Source organism: Furipterus horrens, unplaced genomic scaffold, assembly GCF_987537825.1.
Source record: "Furipterus horrens unplaced genomic scaffold, mFurHor1.1.pri manual_scaffold_7, whole genome shotgun sequence".
NCBI classification, from domain to species: Eukaryota; Metazoa; Chordata; class Mammalia; order Chiroptera; family Furipteridae; genus Furipterus; species Furipterus horrens.
The window spans coordinates 132,718,507-132,734,919 of NW_028327177.1; the positions used below are offsets into that span (position 1 = coordinate 132,718,507).

A 16,413-nucleotide genomic window follows, 5' to 3' on the forward strand; every position below is an offset into this window, starting at 1 on the left:
CCAGACGTTAAAGAAAGAGGATGAGGGCAAGAGAAATACATGGTTGTTTCCTACTGAACCATTTTATTTGTAGCTCAACAGTACTGCCTGGATGGACAACCAGGAAAACAAAGCATAGGTTATTTTTTCACATGCTACGCTTACCTGGAAAAAAAACATAAAACCTATCACTACCTTGCACTCTCCACCACAACAGCAAGACAAGAAACAAGTTCATGAGTGCACACACTTATACACATATGTACATGTATGCACCATACACACATTCTCACACTCCTGCCTTCCATTACACAGGAAATTTGTGTTTCCATTGACATAGCAGGATCATGGTTTAAAGAATTCACACCCACTTCAGCCTGTGCCTGAGCCCTTATGAGCTAAGATCCAAGCACCATTGTCACCTTGTTCATAATGCCATAAAGAGAAGTAACAAAAATCACACATCATTAAAACTGAAGAGGAACAATGAACCAGCCTGACTCAGTTTGACTCAAAAGGACTATATCACTTTGTATGAGATCAGCCTGATATTTCTGTTTAAAAAGGAGATTTCAAGGAACATTTTTCGAGCATCTGCTCCCTGATTCTAAAAGGAGAACTAAAAAATACCTATCTGATAGAGGTGGTAGAAAGACTGCATGAGATAGTAGCCAAAATCAGTGGTGTTCGGGTAGTAGCACCAGGGCTCTTGCCCTGTGTTCCCGTGCTGCTTCTGGCCTCCTCTGCTTTCCAAGGTCTAGTTTCTCACCTCAGCTGCCAGAACCTTCTTGTCCAGATGCCTTGTCAATGCCAAAATACTTAAATGTGTCCACAGTGGAACGAAGCATCTTCTTCCCCCATTCAACCTGCCCCTTCCTTGATGTCATCTCTTTCGGGGCCGGTTGGCACCTATGTGCCCTCAGCTACCTGGCCAGAGCCTCCAGGTCAGTTTGGATTCCTCCCTTCCCCCCTGTCCAGAAAGCGCATCCACAAGCAAACTGTCAACTTGACTTCCGTGAGTTCTCTGCGGTAAGACCCCTCCTCTCTTCTTCACTGCTCCTGCTCCTGCCCCTGTCTGGGCTGCAACACATCTCACGTGAGCTGTTTCAAAAACTTTTAAAATAATGTTCTTTCTATCCATCTCTACCTCCTCATCCACTTTACACATGCTGCCAAATCTCTTCTGAAAGCAGACACTGAATTACTGCTTTTCTCAGGAATGGTTGCACTACCTCATTGCCTAAAGAATTGCTTGACGCTTATTCTAAAACATCTAGTAGCTGACAAAGGTGAAGAAGTAAGGAAGGGCTTTATCTGATTTGTAGAAAGTGAAGCTTTGTTCACTACTCTTGACATCCATCATCCATAGCACTGGTGAGCATCTATAAGTGGATCATCATTTCAAACGAACTCAAAATGCAGAAATGCAAGAGGGAGCCGGGAAAGGGCCAGAATGGTGCAGGTGGGTGAGACTGTGAACACTACAGACCTTGGAGAAGAGAAGGCAGAACAACACAAATTATTAATGCTGGGTTCAGGGGTCCAGATATTTCCCAGATGGTCATGAGAAAGTGATAATCTTGGAGGATGTTTCCTCTCAAAATTTTAAGCCAAACACACACAACAGAAGGAAAGCTTGGTGGCCATGATATTACAGTGTGAACTGATGACCCAGGGGGTAAAGGTTATGGACTCCAAACTCATAGCTCTGAGCCAACCCAACTCCTGTTGCTATTTTTAAAGTTCAGTGCGGGTGAGGGGCGGGGGAAGTTGGGAGAGTTTTTCCACTAGCAGTCAGGAACCGAAATAGGAAAGATCAACAGAGGCATTTATAAACAATGAATGCCATTAATTTTTTTAAGCTAAGAAGGGGGTAGGAAAAGTTGTAGCGTAGCAAAGAGAGGGGAATGTAGGCAGAGAAAGATGGGCCTGGGGTCTTCACAATTTTTAATGGTTCTTTCTGCCTGCTTGATAGCATTTCAAGTCACTGGTGAATTACTGTGTCACTGACTTTCTCGGAAGACTTGGAAACCATCTTGTTCAATTGAACTCAGAGAAGAGATGGGATGGGTTATTTTTAATCAAGGTCTCATGACTAGAGTTCAAGTGTGATATAAAATATGTTCCCCCTTGCTCCCCTTTAGCAGAAAACTTTCTAACTACTGAGTGGTATCTAAAGTCTGGGAGCGGTTTAAGCTTATGGCTCTGATTCCAAAGCTCCAGCTCTTTGAAGTACACCACAGTGAAGACAGTGATGAGTAACCTAGGACTCCTTTTAGGATGGTGAGAAGCAGGTCATCGTAAACCCTGGTTTGAGTTGTGTCTGCTTAACTTCCCAGCATGGGGCAATGAGAAGACCTTAACCCAAAAGGCAGAACATAGTATTCTAATATCAGCTCTGCCATGAAGGAGCAGTGTAATGTTTGTCAAAGCACTTTGCTTCTTTGAACCTCAGCTTCTTTATCTGTAAAATAAGACGATTGGCTACTTATAGTTATCTTTGCATATCTGATAGAAAAAAATGCATATCTTACTATTTTTATTTCTAGTAATTTGATTACTAATTAAATCTGCCATTCATTAAATGCTTAACTTTCAATTCCATTCCTTTTATAAGCCATCAGTTTATGTCTTAGACCATATATTTTTGGTTTACTCATTGTTTCCTTTTAACGTGTAAGAAATGCTCATAAAGCTTTTATAATACAGTATAATACCCTTAATTTTATAAGGCAAACATTTTCCCCAGTTTATCTGCCCTTCAGTGTTGTACCAGTGGGTATATTTTTGTGTAATCAAATGTACCAAGTTTTTGGTATATTGTTTCTCTCATAAAAATCTTACTTAGAAAGGTCTTCTCTAATCAAGAATAATTAAGCTGGTATTTATATTTTCTTCAATTAATATAATGGTTTCAACTTCTGTGTTAATTTCTTAACCCATCTAAACTTTTGTTCAGAATATGCTGTGAATTAAGAATCTAGTGTTTCCCCAAAATAACTTACCAGGTGACTCACCAATATCTGTTAAATAATTCCTCTTTTCACTGTTGGTTTGAAAGTCACTTTTATCAAACATTAAATTCTTAAAGATGCTTAAGTATATTTTTTTGTTCAGCACCAATAGCTCTCTGGTTTAATTATTACTGTGGTTTACAATAACTCTTTTTCAAAAATATTTTGCTGTTTTCCAGTATTTATCCTTCAACATTAATTTTAGAATCACTTTGTGAAGTTCTCCACCCAAATCCCATTGAGATTTCAGCTAGAATTCTGGTATATTTGCAGAACTATTTGGAGAAAATTGGCACCACTTCAATGCATATTTTTTTCTCATTTAATAATAGCATGCTGAGTATTAGTAACATCAGGCATCTTTGTCTTCCTTCCAACCTAAGCAGGAATTCATTCAATAAATGTTTGTGCTTGTGCCAGGTTTTGCTCTAAGCCCTTAGGTTGCATCAGTGAACAAACCAGGCAAATATCTTTGCTTTTGTAGAGCTGACATTGTATGTGGGGAGACAATCGATGGATGGATGGAGTTTTCTAAGCTGATAGGTGATGTGGGAAGAACAATGTTAAGCAAGGTGAGAAACGTCCGAAGTCCCGAGGCAACAGGCAGGTTGCGCTTTCACATGAGATGGTCAGGGTAGATCAGATCTGAGCAAGATTGAAGGTGAGACGACTCTGAGGGAAGAGCATCCAAGTGAAGGAAACAATGAGAGCAAAGCAGAAGCATGCTGTGGTTAAGCGCCAGTCCGGTAGCCAGCATGGGGTGCAGCAGAATTACTGAAGAGCGAAGGGGAAAGGGGGGCTGAGATCTTGTGCAACTCTGTTGGCCATTGTAAGAACATGGGCTTTACTCTGCAAAGTAACTACAGCACTTCAGTCCAATTGTATTTGCAAAGGGTCACTCTGGCTGCGATGTGAAGAACATACTTTGCTGGAATAGGGGTAAGGGTTGAAGCAGAGAAGACAGAAGGCTATTCCTACAGAAACTCAAGTAATAGATCAAGGTACAAAAGGAAGAATTGAGAATGGTCCAGATTCACGAAATGTTTTGAAGGAAGTGCCCAGCAGGATTTTCTGCATGTGGGCTGCCTGGGAAAAATAGGAAACAGGGATGCCTCCAAGGTTTCTGGCCCCAGTTACTGGAAGAATCATTTACCATCAATTGAGATGGGGAAGTTGTAGGCTGAGTAGGTTCAATCCTATGAAACCTTTTGTTAAGCTGAAATGGCATAAAGCGGCAGTTCTCAACCTATGGGTCGCAACCCCTTTGGGGGTCGAATGACCCTTTCACAGGGGTCACCTTAGACCATCGGAAAACATATATAATTACATATTGTTTTTGTGATTAATCACTATGCTTTAATTATGTTCAATTTGTAACAATTAAAATACATCCTGCCTATCAGATATTTACATTATGATTCATAACAGTAGCAAAATTACAGTTATGAATAGCAACAAAAATAATTTTATGGCTGCGGGTCATCGCAGCATGAGGAACTGTATTAAAGGATCGTGGCATTAGGAAGGTTGAGAACCACTGGCATAAAGCAAAGAGTATCTCATGCTTGCCAGAAGTTTGCTTTGTGCCAGAAAGACCTACATTAGTACAGTAACGGACTTTTTCATGCAAGTGAAAATCCTCTTTGGATTCCTGTATTTCTGTCTGTTTTCATGCTTCAACAGCAGAGTTAAATAGATGCAATAGAAACCATGTGGTCTTCAAAACGTAAAATATTTATTTTCTTCTCCTTTACAGAGAAACTTTTCTGGCTCCTAATCTAACTCCTTTGAAGGAAAACAAACAAACAAAACCTCCTAAATTTAGGTCCAAGCTTGGCATTGTTGAAAGGTTTTCTTCTGGAGAGATCCTTCATTCAGCTGCCAAAATCGCTACCTTCTTGGATTGTAGATGTTTCTGAAAGAAGGAATAGGGAAGTATCTGTAACCATGTCTTCACTTGATTAGCCAGCAATCTACATTTTGAAAAGACTACACTAGACAATGAGAAAGTATTTCTAATGTTGTGGGGACTGTAACACTGGTGGAGTGCTCAGTGTGAGAGAGTTGAGGACCAGAGAGAAGGACAGGAGAGTAATTCCATCCCCTATCGCTCTGGGGGTGTAAACTGCAGAGAAGTAACCTCCGTGGTCCTCTCTCGCCCTCAACCTCCCTTTTCTCCCCCATTTCCTTCAAATCAAAATGGTAAATGAAGGCAAGGGTGGGAGGGACCCACCAATGTCAGTTGAAGTGACATTCTCAGCCCTGACAGCTTCTCCGCAACCCTTGCCCAAGCTTCCCTAATCCTAGTCTGATCTGAAACCTGAAGTTTGATGTTTCAGCTGCAGCACAAATGAGAGATTGTACCCACTCATTTTTGTCTTGCTTAAAAAAAAAAATTCTCCTCTCACTCTCAAACCTATCCCATGTAGCTTTCTGATACAGCTCCGTGGAGGCTCTCTGCAGAAGAAGGCCAGACTTTGCTCTATAGACATACACAGTCATAGAAAGCTGAGGGGTCCATGCTTTGACACTGACACTTTTCTCAGGCTTTAACATAGTGCCAGCTCTCAATAGTTCTAATTCTCTTTGCTTAGCCATGGCTCTGAAAACTTATCACTTTGGTCTGCCTCAGGTTGTTAGAGGCCCTTAAACAGTCAACTTGTCACATTAACACAGGAATAAAAGTATTATATATTATCATATATAAATGTTTAAATATTATTTAAATAAAAAATTAATATATTTGATAAATAAATATCAATCTTATGTGTGAAAACTATGGCGTGAATTTTTCTATTGTATAAGTGAAATATTTCTTTACTATTTTATGCCATATTTGAGCTCCAAAGGTATTTGAAGTAATCTTTTACAAAACGAGGATCGACTTACTTGTCTGTAAATTGAGTTATAAGGAGGGATTGGGATGTGGCACACCCAGGAGAGTAGGACGGAGCTCTGTCTAGGTCATGCCTGCTCCAATCCTGAGTTTCAAATGTCCAATCAAGCCTTAAGGGATCTGGAAATCATGCCCTCGGGGAAAGTCACGATTCAGAAATGCAGATGACATGCCTCCTAGCCATGTCACAGCTGACTTTTGCATGGTGAGCTATGCTTACCAAAAAGAGGGCCCTTGATTTTCCCATGTTGTGCTTAGTGACACCCTTTTCCAGATGGGACAACTGAGGCTCGGGGACTGAGTACCTTGTCCAACGTCTCAGAGCCAAGGACTAATAATATCTAAACCTTTTGATGCCTGACGCCTAACTTCTTCCACCCTGCCACGATGTCTTTCTGCAGCATATACGCAAGTACAAACACACATATCTAGGCATGAACACACAAATGCAATACGACTTATGCATAGAAGTCTTAAAAGGTTGTAAAACAGCTGCCCTGCTTTTGTACTTTTATATTATTCCATCGGTAGTTCTCTGGCTCCACTCTTCCTTTTAAAAGAATCGACCGAGATGAGAACCTCATTTTTATTAAAGGCATTAATGCCATCGATGTAATTTTCAAAACAAAAAAATAATTCCCTGAACTAGTGCATATCAAAACTAGAAACAGCAGTGTACACTTTTATCGGCTCATGCATTCGTGGCCTGGACTCCTCACGCATTATTGAGGGTGTGAGTAATCACCAGCTTAGAGGGCTTGTCAATGAAGCTCGCCATGGGAAGAACTCTCTGTTTCCTGTACTTCTCTTCTGCATGTTTGCAAGGGCAAGCACTGGGCTCTAGAGCAGGGGAGCCTATAATCCTACACCTTCGTGTACCAAGGACTACATTATTCAAAGGGGTTGACTTGACCCAGTTTCCAGCGATGTCATTCACTTTTTGTCACAGCAGTACAGGAGACTAGTTTAAATATGGTGCTGGTGGTACCGAAAATTCTGCAATGAAAACTGTCTTATTCTGTGACCCAGACCAACTTCCAAAAAAGCCACCACTTTCAACCTCTTCGTTGTTTTCTGGCATTTATTTTAATATTTCTAAATGCTGTGCTTCCACTACTCTTTGTTGATTATTCATTTATTGGCTTTCTGCAATAGAAGATATGAATTCAGCTCTCACCCCTCCAACACTCTTGCTTATTTCCTTATTCTTGCTCTCGCCTTCCCTAAAGAGTTACGCCACCGTTTTTGCTCCCTTGCTCTTATCTTCCCAAGTATTTTACCACAATTTTGTGTTAACTAGATAACCAATTTATATACAATTGTGACTATTGCACACTTCTGACTCGAGCATTTTATCTTGATTGTATTTTTTTCCTTACACAGGTTTTCTGTTTCCTCAAATTAGAAATTACACTTTTCATTTCCTTGACTTTCATGTACTTATAATTGTTTGTTTTTTTTTCAAATGCTCCATATATCTGTCAAATGCTGTATCTATTATGATATCCAAACCTCAAAAGCATCAATAAGCATTAAAGTTTCATTTTCATATTGCAGCACCTGTCTAGGGCTATTGCAGGGTATTCGTACGGGCAAATTATTTACTTCTCTTTATCAGTTCTTCTGTTATGCACAAGATCTGACAACTTCCACTTCCTTGATTTACTCCCTTGTCTTTCTAAGGCACATCCTTCATTAGTTTTCTAAGAAAGGGTATTTGGAAAGTTAAAATTTTGAATCCCTGAAGATCTGAATAGGTGTTTATTCTGTCTTCATACTTGTTGGTAATTTGGCTGGATATAAAATTCTAGGTCAAAAATTATTCTCTGTCAGAATATTGAAATTCCACAAATTTTGAAGTTCCATGGTCTTCTAGTTTCCAAGTTGCTATTGGGAAATTCAGTCTTCCTCTTTTCTGCTCAATTTATTACCATTCCTCCAGTTGCTCTCTATTTTCCAAATACATGTTGAACTCTCTTCTACTCTTGCTGCTCTTCCCAGTCACTTTGTTATTCGGGATTTGTACAACTTTTAAATTCTTGGACTGTAATGTCAGTGCGGTTTCTGTATGAATAAGTGTTGAAAATCAAGTGGCCAGTCTATCATGGTTACTTGAAGTCCAGTGACATCTTCATGTTTCCAAGTATTTTAACCTATACAATACCCTTTGCATATGTTTGTCACTATAACTATTAGAAACCCTGAGAGTAGTTAGTATTATTCACAATTGATGAAGAGACAGCTGAGGCTCTAGGAATATTAGTAGTTTTCTTCAGTTTAAAGAGCCAGCATGAGACAGATTTGAATTTAAACTCATGTTTTTCTCTCTCTATTTGAGGCATCAGGGTCACGTTCAGTGATGTCTTTGTGATGGAGGTCACTATATTAATAGCATATGTCAAAACACAGCTTTCCCATATTTTGCTGCAGTAAACTAATACCACTGTTTGATATGAGTTATTCCTTTGAACTATTCTCTGCACCACAGCATACAGGTTTTCCTCTTCCATCATTCTTGTTATTCCAGAGTAGAAATAGAAACACCTAAAACCAAGTAATTGCTGATGGTCTGACTCATACAAAACAGTAGATTGTATTAGAACAGACAAAGAAAACTAAAATTACGGTGTTAAGGTCTGAAGGAAAACATCCTTTAATATATAAAGGTGCTCTTTCAGAGTCCAGCACACAACAAAATAACTTTGTTCTTTGAAGCTTTTATTTACATTTTCACAAAGGACACAGATAGCATTCTCAAATCTAAAAAACAAAAAACAAAAAAAAAGTAAGTGGTTCCTTTCAAAGTCCTGTCTTTTGAAGGCATTACAGTCTTCCAGCTAAGTTGTTCTCAAAAATGAAAAAAGACTTTCCAGCTAGTTTTTATGAACATGCACACATGCCGAGTAATTTATGGTGTGTTTATATATCACTCTGGCTTTCCATGGTTATGACAGCAGACACGCTTTGTGTTAAATGAATCCTTCCTGAAAGAATTTTTCACGTGTTACCCCCTGAAGGTTTCTAGGTCCTTGCCCAGTCAAAAGTTTTCCTTTCCTTTTTCTTTTCTTTGTTTTTTTCTGTCAGCCGAATGTCAACTTTTTATATCCATTGTTTTATCATCTTATTATCCGCCAGTACATTTTTATGTAGGTAAAGCAACCCAAATAAAGGGAGGGAATGTTTGGGTCAAGCAGTAAAAGAGTGAAACTAGGCAGGACCTTCTCTGACCTGGGGCAAATCATTCTACTGCTTAGACGCTCAGCCTGCCTATCTATAGAATAAAATCCTACAGATCAATGAGCTTCAAGTCCTCTTTCAGCTCTTGGATGTCATTTCTAAACCATCAATAAATCAAATTCAATTTATGATCTAAATCAGGCACCACTGTTTTAAGACATGTGTGATTACAAAAGAATTTGTGTATTAATTTATTTAATACATGGGTCATTGTATTCAGAGCTGGTTATACAATGACAAATGAAATTAGCCTCATTGCATTCATAGTCCAGAGGAAAAGACAGACAAAAAAAAACTCTCAAAAAAAATAATTGTGATTTTAAAAAACACTGTGACAGAGTATTGTGAGAAAGAATAATAAGAAAAAGATCATTTAAACAGTAGAAGGAGAAAGATTCCAAGAATGCTTCATTGAAGAAATGACAAGTGATTCATTCAAAAGATGAGGAGTAGTAAGATAAGTCAAGAATAATAGAAACAGCATCCTGGGCATATACAGCAGCATGTGCAAAGATCCTGAGTATTAAAGAGCTTCTGCATTCAAGGAACCTGAAGAAGATCTTGTGGTTAGAGCATAGTGAACAAGAGGGATTAGCCTGCAATGAAATTAGAAGTGGGTTCCCACCAAATCATACAAAGCCTCGCCACCATGGTGAGCATTCTATATAACATCAGAAAGGCAGGGAGAACCCACAGAAAGATGGTTAAACAAGAGAAGGAGTTGATTCAAGTATATTTTTAAAAGATTACTCTGGTCACTCTACACAGATTGGAGGAAGGCAAAAACAGATAAAGCCAGGTCAATGAAGAATTCATTCAGATAAGGGATAATGGTGGCTTGGGTGAGGAGGAAGCAATGATGGAGAAGATGGTACATATCTTGGGATATCCTCATTTTGTAACTACAGTCAGCTGTGATACACAGCGGGCTACCTGTTCCCCCTCTTTGGTCATTTTGGTCATCTTTCTGAGAGTTACCCAACAACTCAGAGTCAGTGATAGGAATTCAGATAAAAATGTACGAGATTTCTGGACTCACGCTACTCAGCAGTGCATGCAGAAGAGCAGAAACAGATGATCTATATGAAGAGCCAAGAAAGTGGAATCTGCTAGCTCAAATTGGGAGAACACTGAAAGTGGAGGCAGATAAGATTTTCTGGAGTAATGACTAGAAAAGGAGTGGGGGAACAACAAGCCTGACACCTTAGGTAGAAAATGTGGGAGAAGGTAAAAGACTCTATCATAATATTTTGCCCCTTTTGAAAGGTTCGTGCACAAGTCACAAAAGCGAAGAACTCCCTGGGTTATGGAAGTGATCCCTTTTCCAGTGAATTCATACTAGTCACCAGCAAAGGGTAGGTTGTATTCTAACCAAAGCTCACTGTTTGTCTGACAGGAATAAACGCTAAGCATGGACTGCGCTGCAAAGCCTGTAAGATGAGTGTCCACCACAAGTGCTTGGATGGCCTGGCACCCCAGCGGTGCATGGGCAAGCTGGTAAGGGCTCGTGCCAGGAGGGAGCCCCAGAATGCCTTGCACAGGCACTTGTCTGTCCCTATGAGATCACTCTATTCAAACACCTTCCCTGCAGCACCCTTGAGAACTAGACACCAGGAAGGCAACCCCAGAATCCCTGGCCTACTGACTTGGCTTCCTAGTTGGCAAAGTGATAGAGCAGAAGAGGAGCTTTGTCACCCTAAGGGATGAATGCTCCACATGGAAAAAGGACTCGGTGTCCTTAATAGGGTGACCAACTTGTCCCAGATTGGGACTTTCTCAGCTTTAGCATTGGAAGTCCCACACACTATGACTGTCTAGGTTATAAAAGTGAAACTTAAGCACCTCAGGAACATTGCCTCAGCCCCAGGCACACTAGGGTGGTTGGTCATTCTAGTACTTCATTGCCTGACAGCTCAGTGGATATCATGAATGGGACAGAGATTAGCCACCCTCCCACAAGCAGAAAGAGTAATATACATCTGCAGCACTGCAATAGAATCATGGTGGCCAAACCAAGGGATGTTGGGTAACCCTGGCCCTTTCTGGATTAATCATATTGTCTCAGGAGTGTGGCCTTCATTCATTACTGGTGCCACACATAGTTAAAAAGCAACCCAGAGGATATTTCAAAACTAGGATGGCCAAAGAATTGTAGAAGTAACCAAGAATTTCTACCCTAGAGGTACTTACAGCATGACAGCTGTCTTCAAAAAATAATAATAATAATAATAAGACCTGTCACACAAAAGAAGGATCGCATTGTCCTCTGTGGCTCCAGGAAGAAAGACCTAGGATCAGTAGGCACCAAGTCTTAACAATCAGAGATAAAGTCACCAAAGACCTGCCTCCAGGGTTAGTGAGAGCTCCCCCCTCCCCATCCTCCATCTCTGACAATGTGTAAACAAAGGAGGAGACTACTGCCAGGACCATTGGCAAGGACTATGGAATTCCAACAGAGGCTGGGCCACTAAGTTTCTTTCAATCTTGGGATATAGTAAGCCAAGGTTCTTAGAGAGTTCATCAGCTTACTCTGATTGAGAATGTACTCTTCTCTGAAATGCTCCCTCACCTCTTCCCCTCCTCCTCCTCCAGTGGTGATTCCCACATGCCAAGGCGAAGACCATGAATGAGGGGTCAGGAAAACAGAATGGAATCTAGAACACAAAGCACATGGTTCTGGGTGGAGCTCATCAGACAGGCAAAGGCCTTTAGGCTGACCTCTGAGGTCTGCTTTCCCATTCCAAGACCTTTTATGATTTTAACAAAGCGCAATAATAAGCTGTGGTGAAATAAGGCATGATGGGCCATTTGTATCCTAGGAGATAAAGAGGAGCCCAGACCCAAGGGAGGCTGCCATGGGCTGGGGGGGCGGGGGGGAGAAGCGGGACAGGGAAGGGCAGGGCTGAGGCTTGCTTTCTGGATGGAGCGCAGCTTAGGATAAGCCAGCATCTTAAAGGGAGACAAGGAGGTGCCCATAGAAAAACCAACTGGTGTAATTTTTAGAGTTCATATATGGTTTTCTCTATCTCATCAGTTGCATTAAGCCCTTCTCTTTCTCATTCTCTCTCCAGCCAAAGGGGTTTCGGCGTTACTACAGCTCCCCCTTGCTCATTCATGAACAATTTGGATGCATTAAAGAAGTTATGCCCATTGGTGAGTTGGGATATTGATGGCTTTGGAGCAGCAATCTCAGCGTTAATGGCTGCTGTTCTCCCAGGGCTGCAAAGCCTGTTGGGTGTGTTTGTGCATTTGTTTGGTGGCTGATGGGGCAATGATTGCCTGTGTATTTTGCTGGAAGGGAAACATAAGGTGGACCAAGTTCTGCAAGAATATTCATCCTTTTGAAGTACACCCAAGTCCCAAAGGCTGCTGATATGTTACCTCACCCATCAGCAGTATGGTGGAGCAGAAAGAGCATGGGGTGTGGCATCTCACAGAACTGGTTCAAAGCCCAGCTTCCTCAGTGACCAATGTGAGTCTGAACAAGCTACCCAACCTGTTGAACCCTATAAAGCGAGAATAGTAATGGCTGTTTTTCATGATTGTTGTAAAAAATAAATATAAATTATACACCAATGCTGGGATGGAAGTCAGTGAATATCAGTTATTCTTTAACGAGGACAAAAGATGCCTTACACGTATAGATATTTTTGGTTGGAATTTATTCTTTAACAATATCATTCAGTGTACTTCTATTTTTTTCTCTCTCAAAATCTCTACATCAATGTTTGCCTTTTGGCGGGGGCAAGTTTTAAACTAAAAATTTATAAACTAAAGTTTTGCATTAGAATTCTTGAAGCATGGGAATGTCAAATTCTTTCAAAAACACTTGCTTCCTACTCCTACTACAAAATATGTGCCTCAAGACTTCATACCTGGGAGAGCCAAGCCTTGCTCTAGAGGAAGTAAAGCTGGTCTCTGGGAAGAACCTTGATATTGGACTCTTGGGGATTGATAACAAAAGAGGAAAATCAATCCATCAGGAAGTGTTTGGGAGCAGAGGGTGCTGGGCGCAGTGGAGGGACCTGGCAAATGGGTCTACATCACGGGGGGCCCATATGTGAGGAAAGCTGGACCACAAAAGCCCCATTTGCCCAGGGGTTAGTGGGTCTGCTACTCAGACCCTGCTTCTCAGGTGCATGGGAGAGGTGGTGCATGATGCAGCCCAGGGTATATGCTACGTGATTGGCTGGATCCCTGACAGTGAGGTGAGGAAAGCATTCTCTCAGATGGGCTTTCTCTTCCATTGCAGCCTGTGGCAATAAGGTGGACCCTGTCTACGAGACCCTCCGCTTCGGCACCTCCCTGGCTCAGAGGACAAAGAAGAGCAGCAGCTCTGGCAGTGGCTCTGATTCACCTCACAGAACCTCTGTAATTTCCCTCCTCCTCTCTCGGTCCACCATGGTCCTCTCGGGCAGGGCGGGACTCAGGCACTGTGGTGTGATTCTAAATGATCCTAAATGGATCATGAGGGCAGGTCTGTTGGGAGTCAGGCAGCCTCCAAAAAGAAACGCTCTCTGTCACCCTCCCACCCATGTTAGATAACATGTCAGTCAACACAGAAAGGTTATTCCAACAATGGCAGAATCAGGGAGTCCCAGCTGTGCCCAGTTCTCCCTCCAGCTGCATCCAAGTTCAACAATACAGCCGTTTCTCACAGCTCCCCAGTCCCTTCTCTCTAAGGCAAGATGTACCCTTGGTTTCACACTAAAACTGCCCTCCCCAGGGCACTTGATCTATGACTTAGTAGGGCTTCTCTCCATGAGACACTCACCCCTCCCAAGCAGCCCTCCTGTGTTCCACCTGACCTAAAATGAGTGTTCCATGCATCTCTGTGACCCACTATCATCATCCTGCCTCTGGATGTCCCAACCAGTATTTCTAGAAATGCTCCAAAGTGCCATACAACTCTACAGCTGAAGGCCACCATCTCTTCTGCAAAGAGACAATTAATTCCAGTTCACATTTGCAATTAGGATAACTTGGACACAATTATCAGTCTGTTGTTGCAGCCTCTATTGAATTAGGGAGTTCCAGGAGAGACACAGATAAGCCTTCAAATGGTCTGCCCCACAGGGTCCTCTCAACATGCAGTAATTAGGGTGGGTTGTGGGAGGAGGGCAGGCTGACCCCTGCAAGGTGTTCTCAGGGGCTGAGTTGAAGCATCTCCCTCACTGGTTGTGAGCCAATCAGCAAGAGAACAGATTGATGTCTCTGGTAGGTATAGAGGTCAAGTGGGTAAGTAGGTAGGTCTGTAGGTCTTCTGATCAATGCCACATGGGTATCCTAGAAGCCATCTTTAAACTTCACATATACCACAAACTTCAAAGAGGAAACAAAAATGATTCTTACTCTTTTTTCTTGCTGAACATAAAACTTATATTAATTAGTTCTTTCTTTTACTACTCAGCAAAGATGAATTAAGTGCTTAAAACTACTAGCAATGTAGGGGACAAAAAAGAAACGAAGGAAAAATGGAGGATTCTAGTCAAATTGGCAGTACAGGTAAATGCGGCACTCGAATCTCCTACAACCATATTAAAATTACAACTGAACTACAGAACAATCATTCAGAACCACCTGAAATATAGCTGAACAGAAGGCCTATAACTAAGGATATAAAGAAGAAGCCACATCGAAACTGGTAGGAGGGGCAGAGAGGCAGAAAGACCTGGTTCCATACCCACATGGGACTGTTAAAAATCAAGAGAAATATCTTAGATGCAGAGGTCCTGCCTTTGAAGCCAGGGATCCCAGCCCCACACCAGGCCCCCCAGCCCAAGGTTTCAGGGCTGGGAAGTGAAGTCCCCATAACTTACAGCTATGAAAACCAGGAGGATTGTAGCTACATGAGACAAAGGGCTGCAGAAGTCGCAGGTGTTCCTCTTAAATGGCCTACACATGGACTTACCTGAACCTAGTCTCTCTCAGCTCCAGCACTGGGTCAGCAGCTCAAAAGGCACCAGGGAAATCCATGGAAGAAATAAATTGTCTGGCATCGGGATGAGGGCTGGAGGGGCAGCTTTCTCCCAGACAGAAGTGCTGGCAGTGGCCATTGTCCCTCCCTCCCTCAGAGCTGGCAGGTGGGTGCCATATCTGAGTGTCCATCAACTTGGCTAACACAGTTAGCCCCACCACAGTGAGAGCCTGAGACCCCACCCCAACCAACTATGGCCCCACCCAAGTCATTTGCAGTGGCTTTTCTATATGAATAACCGACCTGTCTTGGCTCAGGCTTTGAACCATTCTACAATCTCTCAAACAAGTAGCATGTGGCCTTAGTATGCCCTGTACCTCTCATTAAGTGTCCCCAAGCCCAGCACTAGCAACAGCTGGACTTGATTCACTGCTTGGCATCTCCCAGGCACCTCAAAGCCAAACACAAGTACCAGCTATCTGCACATCACCTTGTAGCTCATGCAGGATCGCCCTGGACAGGGCACAGGTGGCAGCTGACCTTGGCCTTCACCTCCTAGGAGGCCCCAGAGCCAGCACACCCAGTGGACAGTTTCAGACCACACTGGAGCACCATCCAACCACCTTCACAAGCAACACACTCAAGAGTCAGACTTGGCAGGCACCAAAGCCCCCCCTAAATTTAAGTCCTGCCCTGTGGGGTGGGCCCCTGCATAACTGATTCTTCACAGTAGTGGTAGCCAGTCCTCACAGTCAATTGGCGTGAGGGTAAATCCTTCCCATTGGTGTGCCAGCAGCCATCAAGGCTCAACTATAACAAGTGGGTACATACAGCCCACATGGGGGTGGCTGCATCCAGAGTGCCAAGCTTGAGTGATAGGGAAGGCTGTACCACTGGGCCTTACAGGACACCTACTACATAAGGCCACACTACCAAGCTTAGCAGGCATAGAAACAAACACAGAGAGGCTGCCAAAATGAGGAGAAAAATAACATGTCCCAAATGTAAGAACAGAACAAAACTTCAGAAAAAGACTAAACAAGACAGAGACAAGCACTCAACCAAATGCAGAGTTCAAAACACTGATTATAAGGATATTCAATGAACTTATGGGGAAAGTAGATGAACTTAGTGAGAACTTCAGCAAAGAAATAGAAAACATAAAAATGGTGATAGGAAACATTAAAAAGAACCAGTCAGAAATGAAGAATACGTTAACTGAAATGAAGAAGGCATTACAGGGAATCAACAGAAGAGTAGATAAAATAGAATATCAAATCAGAGATTTGGTAGATAAGGAAGGAAAAAACATCCAATCAGAACAATAAAAATAAAAAGAATGTTTAAAAATGACGATAGTATAAACCTCT

At 42.0% G+C, this 16,413-nt stretch overlaps 1 protein-coding gene across 1 annotated transcript in view; it reads left to right on the top strand.

The window, feature by feature from the left end:
• STAC (SH3 and cysteine rich domain) overlaps positions 1 to 16,413 on the top strand; it is a 117,466-nt gene that overhangs the window by 56,299 nt on the left and 44,754 nt on the right. Inside the window, exons 3-5 of the mRNA XM_090283044.1 lie at positions 10,523 to 10,623; positions 12,198 to 12,279; positions 13,379 to 13,497. Coding sequence (XP_090139170.1) covers positions 10,523 to 10,623; positions 12,198 to 12,279; positions 13,379 to 13,497 — 302 coding nt within the window. The remainder of the gene's footprint in view (positions 1 to 10,522; positions 10,624 to 12,197; positions 12,280 to 13,378; positions 13,498 to 16,413) is intronic.